Below are 15,044 nucleotides of genomic sequence, written 5' to 3'. Positions count from 1 at the left end.
TTATTACACATTGGCGTATGGTTCTCATTGCTTAAACACAGACTGGTGGCAGAATGATGGTTCCTCTCATCTCACATGCATGGTGAGTGCTAGGATGAAAAAGGCAAGCCAGATTGAGAATCTAAACAACGTAAAGAATCAAGGCAAAAAAGCATGTTTCACAGGCCAACATTTACTTGTGCACCTAAAACAGTACTGAAAAACGAGGTAGATAAACAAAAGTAACTGGACTGCAATTAAATCTGGGTTTCAGATGATAACATCCCACTTTATAACCTTAGAAAAGCACTCTACACTCAACCAAAAAAAAAAAAATCACAGCAGAAGTGCCTTTTAAACTTTCACAGTTAGTTTTCCTGCCAAACTATTAGAACTTATGCTTGATATTAAGCAAGGAAGGGATGAAAATGCAGGGCTATTTGTTAAGCTACAGCAAATTACTTTAGATTCAAGACTGCTTCTGGTATATGAAGGGTTATCAGCACTGAATCCACCAGTATTGGTTTCACAGTCTTGTGATGGTATAGCCAACTTCACAGACACAACAGCAGTGCTTGATGGTGAAGTGCTCATGTTGCCATACATGAAGACACAGCGCTGCTCATCAGATGTGCACGTGGAGAAGTCAACAGAGCGGCTGGACATACAGACTATCTCCCAAGGAAACTTCAAAAGACAGTGGTTAAGCACAATATTTATGTTGATTACAAAAAAAAAAGTGGAAAGGATAGGTTTGCGTGCTTTCTAGAAATGAACAGAAGGCCCATTATATGCACTAGGCTCTTTTTTTTTTTTTAAAGGGAACTTCTGAGCATTATCTGATTCATTATTTATGGGAGAGAAAAAGTACTTCAGGCAAGGATGGAAACAGCACTATTCTATGACTTAGCAAAATTATGAAATAATACAAAATCCCCATCTAGAAAACTAACCAATATTTACAATCAAAGTGACTATAAGTTGAATCAAATCAAAAAGTAATGAGGAAAAGTAAAGAAAACCCCACAGCAAAGTGAATAACATTGTTTTCTTCATTTCTGCACACTCCCTTTTTTCTGTATGCTTTAACTTCTACACATTACACATACATCATGTATATGTAACATATATGTTAACCTAGATACTGCAGTCAGCATGGAGACAGCAGTACCCTATTCCCCATCTTCAAACTTTAGAAGATGACTTCTCTTTCCAGCAAAACCTGAAAAGATTCTAAGTATTACAAGGCACTGCAAACATCTGCAGGCAAACAAGAATGATGAATTATATGTAAAACTGAGATGTTTAACAAAACACAGAACATACTTTGTAGAGCAGCCACTAGTAAATTGGATTGTCCATGTCATCTGTGGACCTTTTTTCATCCTGGGTTACACTGTTTAAATGATTGCAAGTAGAGAAGATCCAGTCTTAAAACCTGTAGTATTTCCCTTTATACGTTGTTTATCTCAATGTAATTATACAAAACCAACTGCTAATGAAACAGACAGTTTTAAGGAATTATGGGTTTCAGAAACATTGTTTTTGTACATGTGGAAAACACGGCAATACAAGTTAACTGAACTACATGAATATCTTACAAATCATTTCAACTTGCAGAGCAATACCATAGAAGCAATTTCAGGAGTCTGGGCAAAGGATCTGGACTCATCCAAAAGAGGATGTCTTAGGAAAAGAAATTGTGGCTTTTACCAGTAGCAATCCACAGAATGCCTCCAGTAACAGTGACAAAAAGGTGATGGTGGATGGGATCTTTAGGTAAGTAATGTAAGACAATTTTTAAAAGAGGTACTGACTGTCACAAAGCATACTATATGAAATTAAAAAAAAAAGGTTTTCTAACTTCCCGGCAAGCCCATGGGGTAAGTTTTTGAGGAATATGGAGGAAAATCTGTTAACAGAAACACTGAGCCGGGCAGTGGTGGCACATGCCTTTAATCCCAGCACTCAGGAGGCAGAGCCAGGCGGATCTCTGTGAGTTCGAGGCCAGCCTGGTCTCCAAAGTGAGTTCCAGGAAAGGCGTAAAGCTACACAGAGAAACCCTGTCTGGAAAAACCAAAAAAAAAAAAAAAAAAAAAAGAAACACTGAGCACAATTTGGAATGGTTACCAAGAGAATTCCTAAACAGGAAAACATGTATTAGAAATGACTTTCAAAGCTTCAGTGAATGTGAAGTCATTTGAATATGTATTCTTAGGAGTTGATAAATACCATGTAAAAGTTCTATTTGGGTTTCACAGACTGAAAATTAGGTAACCCTGTGACGAGCCTTTAAGATTACTGAAGTTAACCTTCCTAAAAACCAAAGGCGTACATTTTGACACTGCCTCCCTTCCTCCTAAAACTGGATAAAACCCAGTAAAGTGCAACTTGACAGTGAAATCTCTCAAATTTTCAAGAGGCTGACAAACGCATCTAAGATCTAAAATGGTCTAAGACTATAGATATTAGTAAGAAATTATAACAACCAAAAAACTGTCATCAAAAAAGGTTAAAGGCAATTTAAATAATATCATCCTAGGGTGTACTATTTCACTGCAGGATAGTATGTATCCTACATTTCTTAGAACCCTGTAAAGCCAGTGTTTTATGTAAAAAGTCTCAAAAGCTACAAACCCTAATGTGTCAAGTACATTTCACTTTAGAAGAATGAATGGATTAACAAGTGTTAACCTGAATCTCCTCGTTTAGGATTACAAGGATTATCCCCAAGTGAGATTCCCATCAGCTGCAATACTTAGCAAAAGAATGCAAGCCGAGTCAGTGCCTCTCAGATGCTCAAAACCAATGCAGTGTGCACATGAGGAAAGATCGCTGCTTTGGGTTAATACTGGAACCCAAAAGCAGCTCTAGTAGCTGTAGGCTCAAGGAACTGTTACAGTTCTGTTTTTTCCTTTCCCTCCGCCTCACTTAAAACAAGCCCTCACTCCTACTGCTGTGATGACGGGAAGAAAATCACATTCAAAACGTTCATGTTCTGTACTGCTTGACAAAAAGTATACTAAATTTATACATCAAAACATTTTCTGCAGCCAGTTACTGCCTTCTGTGAAAAGTAAACCCAAGACAGTTGTGACAAATCCCACAAGACTGGCTATTGGAGGGTCTTACCTCAACCACATTTGGGGAGAACCAATCTATATAGTTTTTACACGCTTTAAAGAAAAGTATCATACAACTGCTGGTAGCAGCATACAAAAGTGGGGCGAGAGCTTCTCAGCAACACATGAAAGTGTCCTGGAAATGGTAACACTCAAGCTGAGCTTATTAAAGCATTCTGAATAGTATTTTTTAAAAATCAAGTATCAAAGAGGATAGGATTTGAAGTGAAAAAACATTTCTGTGTGCAGTATTCTATGTGCAAACTGCACATTACTACATAAAGATGAGCTGTATCAAATATCACACTGGAACGACAAAAAACACAGTTGAAAATAGACTCAAATGAGAGAAAATATGGCAGAACTCAAGAAGACAGTTTAGTATTATAGGTGTTCTCAAAGTCCTCTCCCCTTACATCAGCATCTATTAGATTCATTTAGGACCAGGAGGGATTGATGGCGGATTCTGCATTGGTGGAGCTGGAAATGCCTGCAAATTCATCCCGGGCTGGAAGAGTCCCCCAGATTGGGTAGGAACCACTACAGACTGCTGTGCTGTTCCCGAAATTCCTACCCACTGTACTGGATACCCTGTGGCCCCTACAGCATTATACTGACAAACATGGGGCATTCCATATGATGATAATGGCCCAGGAAATGAAGGGAGTGGGAGTCCTTGTGGCAAGGAAGTTGGGACAGCTCCACGAATTTGGGAGTGAGGAGAAATCCATGTTGATGTGTAGCCCATAGTAGATGGAGTACTCTAACAAAAACAAAAACAAACATAAAAACAAAACATCAGTTTATTTGGCATATTCTTTTATCAGTCTACATTCCTACTCTTTTAGGCTTACTACATCTACTACTACAGTGAGCAGAGTAGCTTTCTGTGAGTTATGCAATGGTAACATTCTTTACCACAGCTCATTTTTCTCACTGCCTTGCCCTACAGTATAGGCATTTTCAGATGAGGAAACAGAAAATAAAATTGGTAAGTAGCCCAATACCACCAAACAACTTAAGAATGAGGCAGAGACTTCAACACTGTTCCACATAACTCTAAGGCCCATATTAATTCCCTGTTCACACTTTAGTCTCTACTTGACTTGTGCTAGTACTATTCTTTTGCTTTTACTTCATTTTTCCAGCCATGAATGTGCTTTCACACTGTAGGCATAGATGAAAATAGCCCATCTTATTATATGATCCTCCAGATACAGAGGAATACAATTAGTGTGACAAGGGGACCTGACGTATAGCAGGTGTTCAATAAACATCTCCTTCATTTCCCCCCTTCTCATTATCTTGAAATATGACACTTCTGTTATTTTTATTTTATTTTGCTTGTATGGGTGTTTTGCCTGCATGTATGTGTAACATGTGCATGCTGTACCCATGGAGGCCAAAAGAGGGCATTGGATCCCCTGGGACTGGAGTTAACAGACAGAAGTGAGCAGCTATGTGGGTGTTGGGAATCAAATCCGTCTTCTGAAAGAGCAGCCAATGCTGTGAACCACTGAATCATCTCTAGCCCTTCTGTTATATTCTTATACATTTACTTTTATTCTTGCATGTGTATGTGCATGTAGGCTTATATACAAATGCAGGCAAGAGTCTGCTTGGGGTGTGCTACCCTACTGGTTTTCTGAGACAGACTCTCTCATTGGCCTGAAGCTCACTAAGTAGGCAATGCTGGCTAGCTAGCAATACCCAAGGACTCACTTGTTGCTGCCTCCCCAGTGCTGAGAATTATGCATGTACCACACACCCAGCTTTTTCACATGGGCTCTAAGAACTAAATTCAGGTCCTCATATTTGCATGGTAAGTAGTTTACTGGTTAAGCTATCTTCACAGCCCCCTATTCTTCCAAATTTAAACTGAAAACAGACAATTGTGTTTTGGGCAGTATGAAAAGATGTATTCCTTCCTGCCTGGCTATTCTTAACAAATTTTGTTCTGATTAAACATATGTATAGAGATTTATAATATATTTATAATACACATAGGAATAATAATCCCAATAATGTAAATAATTCTCTTAGCAGCCTCAAATCCTGAATTACCAAGCTAAAACTAAACTTTCAATTAAACTTTTGTTAGAAACTTTCAATGTAAGTTAGGATAAAATGTTTAGTTTGACCTGAAAATGAATGGCAATATATATTTTATTTAAAGTTCAGCAATCTCAACAATATTTCTTTCTGTTATGTAAAATTAAATTTAATGCTTCTGATTCAAAACAGCAATATACTATGATCACATTTCAATAAACTTATTTCTATGCATCTATGTATTCATAAAGAAAATGATCTGATATCTAACATTTGCCTGAAGTTGATGACAACCATTTCCAGGTGGTGGGATTTGAAAGTGGTATTTTAAAATTTGTATTTTTTCATTGGTTAAGTTATGTAATGAGTAGTATTGTTTAAAAAATAATGGTATGTTTTTTAAAGACTGAATTAGAGGGGTTATAAGTCTACTCTTGACTATTCCTAAGATATCTCTGATTCAAATGCCCAAACAGGCAATCTTCCCATTTCAGTGATCAGCAGCCACTACCAACCAAGTCATACAGTCATTCAATTACCAAATCGTATCTATTCTCTCTTAAACATTCCTTGGAATCTGTTCACTTCTGTTCAACTCAACTCATCAACTAGACTAGTGTAACTAACTCCTACTGGTCAGAGAACACTGACACTAATCCCACCAAATTCTGTCTTCTTGCTTCAGTCAATGCTCTTCTCAAAAGAAACAATAATTCAAATGAGATCCTATGAAAGACCTGGGGCATCATAACTATCCATCTTTCTTAAAATAAATACACCATTGCTCATCATTACCACATTTGAGACGCCATCTACTCCTTATATTCACTGTTCACCACTCTTTGCTCTCTTTGCTTCAGCCAGACTGCCTTACTCTCAGTCCTTTTATGTTTCTTTCCTCACATCAGGCTTTTGTATATGCTATTAACGTCTACTCTCTAGATTTCAGTCAGTCATCACTTTATCAGGAAAGCTTTCTTTAACTACTTACAATTGCATGTGGAGGTCAGAGGGCAACTTGTGAGAGTCAGTTTGCTCCTACCATGTGGGTTCTGGGAACTGAACTCAGGTAGTCAGGCAGGGTGACAAGTGCCACTGGGCCATCTGGCTAGCCCTTATTGACCTCTTTTAGTAGATCACATTTCCCTTACTACATGGTATCCCCCTATACTTTACTTGTAATTCATAGTATAATTGCAATTTAATACTGATTTAATACCTTTATTTGCTTTTACTCACTAAACTTATGTCTAGCAGAGCACTTGGTATACAATAAGGGGCTTGCTACATGATTATGCAAACAAAAACATCTAAGTAGGGCTACAGGACAGTACTATGCAAGAATACTAGTTGACCCTCTACAAAAATATATAACTAACCAAATCTAAAATACAAAAATAGTTACCATGTATAAGTAACCCTGTGATGGTGTGATTTTATTGGTGCTATCTAACTTAATCTTCACAGTAATCCTGTGAGGATTATCCACATTGGAAATACAAGAACTCTGAGGCAGCAAAAAGACATGAAGTCATACAGCTAGTAAATGACTAGCTGACATCGGGACCCAAATCTGTTAAAAGATCTTGCCGGGCAGTAGTGGCGCACTCGGGAGGCAGAGGCAGATCTTTGTGAGTTCGAGGCCAGCCTGGTCTACAGAGTGAAATCCAGGAAAGGCACAAAGCTACACAGAGAAACTCTGTCTCGAAAAACCAAACCAAACAAACAAAAAAGATCTTTACCACTTTTATTTACACATAATTTTCTGCTCACTCTTCTTGCAAACACCGTCTTTTATACTCACTAAACCACCATCCAACTAGTCAACAAAACCTCCTTCATACAGCACTCAGAATCTCTCACTGGCAGAACAAATGCATTTCTGTCTTGAAACGCCTCTAAAGGATCTCAGATTTTACAGTAATGATATTATCTGAGTGTCAACTGGTACCAGGAATAAGACAAACACATACATCTCCCAAGCAGATATAGTGTTCATTACTTGAGGAAGCCAAGTTTTGATAGTTTCATTCAACATTAATAGATATATTTTTTTAGTATGTATCTCATGTATCAACTAAGGATACTCTTGTCTCAGCCTCCTGAGTGCAGGGACAACAGATGTGCATCATCATGTCCTGTTTAAGGAAAAGTGGTCATTTTTCTACCTTTTTTCTCATAGTGCACAGTACCAAATCCAGGGCTTTTTACTTGTGAGGCAAATGCTTTAACACTAAGCGACAACTTCAGTTCAATGAAACTCTTCATATGTTCTTTATTTAACTATATTAATGACTATATCTATTATCAAGTATATACACAAGAATAATAAACTCAGAGATATCCTCCAATTACAAGGGCTGAAAATCTAACACTTAACATTTTAACAGGTTTGCTTGCTTTGAAAAAATATTGCTTAAAAAATTTGAACACAAAAAAGCACAAGGTAAAATAAGATCCAAATTCCACCACCGAACATATTGTTCAGTGATTTTCATATTTATATATTCATAAACATAGGTCTAACATATAATTTTGCCTAAATTATATTGTTCTATATATTCTGTTGAATAATCTTATTCCCACTTCAGAATACACTGTGAACTTCCACATACCACTTATATGTACATCTTATCTTGTATGCCATGTGTAATAACTGGCATCTTTTCTATAAACTCAACAGACCTATAATATTTCACCTTCCACAGCCTTAATTCTTTTTTTCCAGAGCTGAGGACTGAACCAGGGCTTTGCGCTTGCTAGGCAAGTGCTCTACAACTGAGCTAAATCCCCAACCCCAAAATTATTTTTTATGAACTAAACAAAGATAGTTCAGATACCTTATTGGGTTTAAGAACATTGATATGTAGCATAGGACAACACCTTTTCTTCAACACTTAATTCTTCCTGTACTATCAGATTAACCATCTCTCCAAATGAATTCATTTTGAATATTTTATATTTTTGGAGAGAGAATAGTGTAAAACTAGAGCCAGCAAATTTTGGCCCACCACCACTTTTTATAAGTCATGTTTGTTTGTTTTTTAAGCACGGCAAACTGATTTGTTAAGGGAAACTAAGAACTCCTATGAATGGGAGGGGCTTCAAGGGAGGAACATTCCATAAATCAAGTGGTAATAGAACAGAGCCACAACCATTTGCCTACCTATTTTCTTAGACTGCTTTTGCATTAGAAGCAAGGTGACTCCTGTAACCCTGTGGCTTGGAAAGCCTAAAATGTTTACTAATTGGTCCCTTCATAAAAATTTGGCAACATGTAGTCTAAAAGATAATTTGCTCAAAGACATGATAATTCTAGATAAGGATCAAAGTCTCAATATCATATTCCATACTATTTTTGAGCAGTAACTATAATTATAGGCTAAATCAATTGTTATAGCTTTTAATTTTTATAAGGAGGACAGAGGATAAGCGACTTACTTCATGTACCTTGTTCCAGTTTTCTGTCTCTAATTTTTGTTGGCTCTGTTTGAGTTGGTTTAAACTCGGCTTACTAGGGAAATGCCCTACTGTTTCCTTTGTCCAATCATCCACCAACTTATGTAAATCATCTGTGAACATCCCCTTTTTACTGGCCGGAGATTGCTGGCACGACACTGTATTACTCTCCGCACATAGGGCATCTACAAGAAAAAACAAAACAGGAAAACCATGTAAAGGAATTGCAACTGGTTAAGCAGATAACACTCCTGATCTTAAAATTTTTAGTGTGTGTGTGTGTGTGTGTGTGTGTGTGTGTGTGTGTGTGTGTGTGTGTGTGACAGGACAGCCTGCAAAAGTGAGCTATCTCCTTCCATCATGTGGGTTCCCAGGAATCAACTTAGGTTATCAGGCTTGGGGGCAAGTTCCCTTGCCTACTGAGCCATTTCCTAGTTCAAGATAACTCTTCTTTGAGCAACATATATGAGATAAGGGTAACCATAAATTATTGTTGACTTGAGACTGCCAATTTCAAGCTGTTAAGCTAGTGTAATCAGAGTTGGGGATTTAGCTCAGTGGTAGAGTGATTGCCTAGCAAGCTCAAGGCCCTGGGTTCGATCCTCAGCTCAGAGAGAGAGAGAGAGAGAGAGAGAGAGAGAGAGAGAATGCTAGTGTAATCACTAAATAACTCTTCAATACTCAAAAGTTTCTTAGAGCTTGGACATCAAATTAAATGGTGAAAGTCATGTATGATAAAAAGGCTCTCCAAAAAATTAGTATAACTTTAATGTTTTTATATGCTTCCTTGAGTAGATATTTGGAGGAGTTATAAAAGACTCACATGTGCTTATAAAAGCCAGGAAATTAAAAAGGGGCCACTGGGGAGAAGAAAGACCTAATAGAACAGAGAAAGAAGAGGGTCATGTGAGAAAATGAGGAGGGGGATGGGAGAACAGGGAAATGAGAGGGTTGGCGGAGGGAATAACTACAATGAGGATGTTTGAAAAGGATATATGGAAACTACTGTCATAAACTTCCATATGCACATACACATGTAAGAGTTTAAATTAAGTTACCCTTCATAGGGACTAATGTTCCTCTTAGAAGTCATAGGCTGTCAAATAAAAAGGAAGTGCTGAGTAAGATACCTCCTCTCAAATTTTTGGTCAGAGGGATTCCAGAGACACCCAAATCAATACAACCTATTACCATTGCTTTTGTTGTCCAATAGAACATAATAGTGATACCCTACTGCTGAAGACACCATACACTTTGGTCACAGGACTTGGAGAAATCAAGCTGGTACTGACTTGGAAGCTTATTTCCTGCTCGCTAGTTTTCATAGTACAGCAGGTTGCTGAGGGATAAAAGTCATTAAGTGTTTTACCCAGCTGTAACCCCTGCGAAGTATAATAAGGACTGGCCTGGCAAGTATAGTAGTGGTATAAATGTTATGGAAAAAACCAACCACTTTCTGCTCAGATTTAAGGCCTTTTCCACAAGAGGAAACTCATGCCTGTTACTGTAAATCTAGCCAGGAAACCTGGATGGGGAGCTCAGAGGTTCTAGGGATAAACATACTACTATTATTTTTCTAAATGGACATAGTATTAAATGACTCCTAATAATTTACTGCTGTACCCATAGATTAATGCAGCCCTCAGTCCTCATCAGGGAAGCATCTTTGTGTAGTGGATGGCGGTTAATACAGTGATGCTCAACTGGTCAAACTGAGAGAATAAGTATCTGTGTAGTGCCCAGCCATAAATGGTACATCTATGTCACACACCTCCCCTCAAGACTCAGAACATTGCAGAAAAAGGGAAAGAAAGATTCTAAGATCCAGAGGTTGGAGAAGATCTGGGCCAAACTGTCTTAGACACGACAAGGCATTCTCAAACTCACAGCTGGCTGTGGTTGACTGCATAAAACCAATAAAAGATCAAACTAGTCAACATTTCAGAACAAATGTGGGAGGGGCACTGTAGTGGACTGAATGAAAATGGCCCCCATAGGCTCATAGGGAGTGACACTATTTGAAAGAATTAGGACTTTATGAGCTTGTTGGAGTAGGTGCTGTTTTGTTGGAGGAAGTAGCTGGGCTTTAGGGTTTCAAATGCCCAAGCCAAGCCCAATGTGTCTCTCTTCCTGCTGCCTGTGGATCCAGATGTAGCACTCTCAACTAACTCTCCAGCACCATATCTACCTGCACACCACCATGCTTCCTGCCATGATAATGAACCAAAACTCTGAACACTAAGCCAGCCTCAATTACATGTTTTCCTTTCTAAGAGTTTACTGTGGACATGGTGTCTCTTCACAGCAGTAGAACACTGACTAAGACAGGCACTCAAACTCCCAGGCCTAGCTGAGGATCTATTGGCAACTAATGGTTTCTAGAAGAATGCATTTTCTTTTTTATTTTATTTTTTAAAGAGTAATTTATTTATTATGTATACAGAAGAGGGAACCAGATCTCATTACAGATGGTTGTGAGCCACCATGTGGATGCTGGGAACTGAACTCAGGACCTCTGGAAGAGCAGTTGGTGCTCTTAACCTCTGAACCATCTCTCCAGCCCGAGTGCATTTTCTTTAGGGGTGTAGTTCTTGGTAGGCTGACAATATTCTTAGTGGATGGCCCCACACACATGGCTAGCACACAGCTATGTTCATATCAGCATTGTTTGTAATAGCCAGAACCTGGAAACAACCTAGATGCCCTTCAACTGAAGAATGGATAAAGACAATATGGTACATATACACAATGGAGTACTACTCAGCAGTGAAAAACAATGACATCATGAGGTTTGCGGGCAAATGGATGGATCTAGAAAAAAATCATCCTGAGTGAGGTAACCCAGACTCAGAAGGACAAACATGGTATGTACTCACTCATAGGAGGATACTAGATGTAAAACAAAGATGACTAGACTGCTACACAACCCCAGGGAGGCTACCTAGAACACGGGACCCTAGGAAAGACACAGGGATCACCCAATGACAGAGAAATGGATGAGATCTACATGAACAACCTGGATGACAATGGGAGTAATGAAGGGCAAGGTTTGAGGGAAAGAAAGCTTATGGGAGCAGGAGATCCCAGCTGGATCAAGAACAGAAAGGGAGAACAAGGAATAACAGACCATGATAAATGAAGACCACATGAGAACAGGAATAGGCAGAGTGCTGGAGAGGACCCCAGAAATCCACAATGATACATCCTCTGTAGACTGCTGGCAATGGTTGAGAGAAATCCTGATCTGACCTAGTCTGGTGATCAGATAGCTAAACACTCTAACAGTCGAGCTGGAACTCTCATCCAATAACTGATGGAAGTGGATGCAGAGATCCTCAGCCAGGCCCCAGGTGGAGCTCCAGGTGTCCAATTGTCCAGAAAGAGGAGGGACTGTAAGAGTGTGAATTGTTGAGCCCAAGATTGGAAAAGCACAGGGACAAATAGCCAAATGAATGGAAGCACATGAATTATGAACCAAAGGCTGTGGAGCCCCCAGCTGGAGCAGGCCCTCTGGATAAGTGAGACAATTCAATAGCTTGAACTGTTTGGGAGGCATCCAGGCTGTGGGACCGGGACCTGTCTTTAGTGCATGAGCTGGCTGTTTGGAACCTTGGGCTTACACAGGGACACTTTGCTCAGCCTGGAAGGAGGGGACTGGACCTGCCTGTACTGAATCCACCAGGTTTAAATGAATCCCCAGGGATGTCTTGGTTCTGGAGGACATGGAAATGGAGGGGAGGGGCTGAGGGAAAGGTGAGGGTGGGAGGGGGGAGGACAGGGGAACCCATGGCTGATGTGTAAAATTAAAACACAAATATAATAATAATAAAAGAGAACATTAAGCTGGAAAATGAATGTGAGGGGATCTAGAAATAGTTGGAGGAAGGAACGGGGTCAATATGATTGGAAAACATTCTATACATTTATAAAATTCTCAAAAATAAATAAAAACATTAAAAAATACCCGTAAGGCTAGAGATGTGCCTTAGTACTACACAGCTTGTGTAGCATGTATGGCCATGGCTTCAAGCCATGCAGGAGGAAGAGAAATGAGCAGAAGCAAGAGGCAGCATCATCATATAATGATAAAAATGGAAACAATCTAAGTAATACAGTAAAAGTATTTTTTAATGGAGAAACTAGACCCAGACAAAGTAACCAATCATGTTTAAGTTCTTGCAGAGTCAGGCATAGAATGCTAATGTATTTAAACAAGGTTCAAAAACATAGAATCACATCTTATTTAATTTTTTACTAGTATTTCTGTTTATGATTAAAATTTAAGAAGAACTAGGCATTGTAGTATATGCCTCTACTATCAGCATTGGGAAAGCTGAAGCAGGAATATTCTAAGTTCAGAGCCAGCCTGACCTATATAGTAACCTTTTCTAAAAAAAATATAAAAAGGAAGACTGAAGAGATGGCTCAGTTCTGAACAGCACTGGACCTGGGTTTGATTCAAAGCACCTACTTGATGACTCACAACTGTCTATAACTCCAGTTCCAGGGGATCTGATGCCTTCTTCTGGCCTCTGCAGGTACCAGGCACACATGTAATACACAGACATACATGCAGGAAAAACACCCATATACATAAAATAAAATAAAAAAAAAATAAACCTACAAATTAAAGAAATAAAAACAAACAAGCAAATATATGGCAAGAAGACGATGAAATAGCATCAAAACGCTGAAAAACTATCACAAGAAGACCATACTTTCAAAAAGGAAGAAGAACCCCCAGACAAGACTATGCTATAAATTCCTTGAAGGGGATTGACTTTTTTTCATTTAGAAAAATGAATACCAGTTTCCTAAAGGTGAATTTTAACCTATGAAGAAAAAAGAAGAGTGTCTTATAAGAAATGTGTATGTAGTAGAGTTAAAGACAATCAAAGAGTAAGATATTTCTGGGGGACCAATTAATTTTAAGAGTTCAAAGGCAGATGAAATTGGCTCTATGCATGAAATTAGAAATGAATAAACAATGTAAATGTGATTGAGATTTGAGAAAAAAGTTATAAAGACAAACTACCAAATCTCTGTATTTTACTTTATCTTTTCTCATTTCAGAAACCTAATGTTATAATTGAGGGGAAAACTGAAATAAACCCTTTAGCATATTTGCTTTTAGTTGACTTTAGAAGTAAATTCAAAGGTCACAGCAGAAACTGTGGCTGGTGACTCACTTTCTCTCAGAAATGATATCAATAGCCAATAGTTCAGAGGTAAAGGGCCCCATGTGGCCCTCTCCCTCGACTGATCATTGATAGGGTTGGTCTTGGATGGTCCCAGTGGTAGTAACTACAGTTTCTGTGAGATGATGATTACAATGGTTGTATCAAGTCTAGGGAATTGCGTTTTGTAGCCCTTTACCATATCTTTTGGCCCTTTTTCCAGCCCCTCTTCCATAACATTCCCTGAGCTCTAGAGGGGGTGGTTTAAGTATACACCATGATTTTGATTTCTTCTCTTCCTAAGAATGAAATCTATTGTTTTACATTATTTCCCAAAGTCCTTGAAAATTTGAGTCAAGATGATGGGATCTCTTTTACAAAAATTATTTTTAAAAAAATATTTTGGGGATCCTTACATCATAATAATATTTATTAATTTACTAATAGACATTTTAGGGTAAAATATTTTTCTTTTTATTTCAATTTCATAAGTTTCATTAGTTTTTTAAAATCAACATTATGGGAGAAAAGGATTTATTTATTTATATATTTATTTTCCAGAGCTGAGGATCAAACCCAGGGCCTTGTGCTTACTAGGCAATTGCTCTACCACTGAGCTAAATCCCCAATCCTGGATTTATTTATTTTTATTACAGATGAACTTTAAATAGCTAATTAATTTAGAATTCTGGTTATACTAGCGTTCAAGCTGTTGTAAATCATAAAGGACATTTAACTCTGGACCTAAAGACAAAAATATAAAGAGTTACAGCTGTTTCTAGGAGCTGGAGGCTGTCAAAGCAGTGATACACATAAATTGGAAATCTAAAATATCTCTTTTTGATTGCCCAAGCAAAACATGAACATGTTTTTTATGTTATAGTGTGTGGCAAAGAGAAAAGCAATTATAAATTTAACTATAATTGGTCTTTTTAATAGCCTTTGAATCCAAGGCATTTTTCTATAACCTGCTTTGTGAAACAAGTCCTATAAATTGAAAATATGAAAAAAAAATTCTTAGAAAAAGTTTTAAAGTGAATTGTTAACACAGCTGCCTTGTAAAAAATAACAGATGAAGTCCTTTATGATGAAAAAGTCGGCAATGCAGTGAAAGTATATGTGAGAAACAAAGAACTGCATTAGCAAATATAATATTCAGTATAGATGTACTTTGTGTTTATAACTATCATATTCTCTCATCTGATTACAAAGATGACTACAAAAAGCAATAATTATAAAATGTGTTGATTTGTAA

The 15,044-nt window shown here is 37.9% G+C and overlaps 1 protein-coding gene across 1 annotated transcript in view; it reads right to left on the bottom strand.

Annotated features, from left to right (window-relative positions):
• Positions 1–2,089: 2,089 nt before the first annotated feature.
• Positions 2,090–15,044, bottom strand: part of Wnk3 (WNK lysine deficient protein kinase 3) — a 125,776-nt gene continuing 112,821 nt past the window's right edge. Inside the window, exons 22-23 of the mRNA XM_036174445.1 lie at positions 8,595–8,797; positions 2,090–3,864 (exon numbers count right to left, since the gene is read on the bottom strand). Of these exons, the coding sequence (XP_036030338.1) occupies positions 3,535–3,864; positions 8,595–8,797 (533 nt within the window). The 3' untranslated portion in view covers positions 2,090–3,534. The remainder of the gene's footprint in view (positions 3,865–8,594; positions 8,798–15,044) is intronic.

This window comes from Onychomys torridus, chromosome X (genome assembly GCF_903995425.1).
Source record: "Onychomys torridus chromosome X, mOncTor1.1, whole genome shotgun sequence".
Classification (NCBI taxonomy): domain Eukaryota; kingdom Metazoa; phylum Chordata; class Mammalia; order Rodentia; family Cricetidae; genus Onychomys; species Onychomys torridus.
The sequence above is the reverse complement of the archived record's forward strand: the minus strand, read 5'-3'. Positions and strand labels throughout refer to the sequence as shown.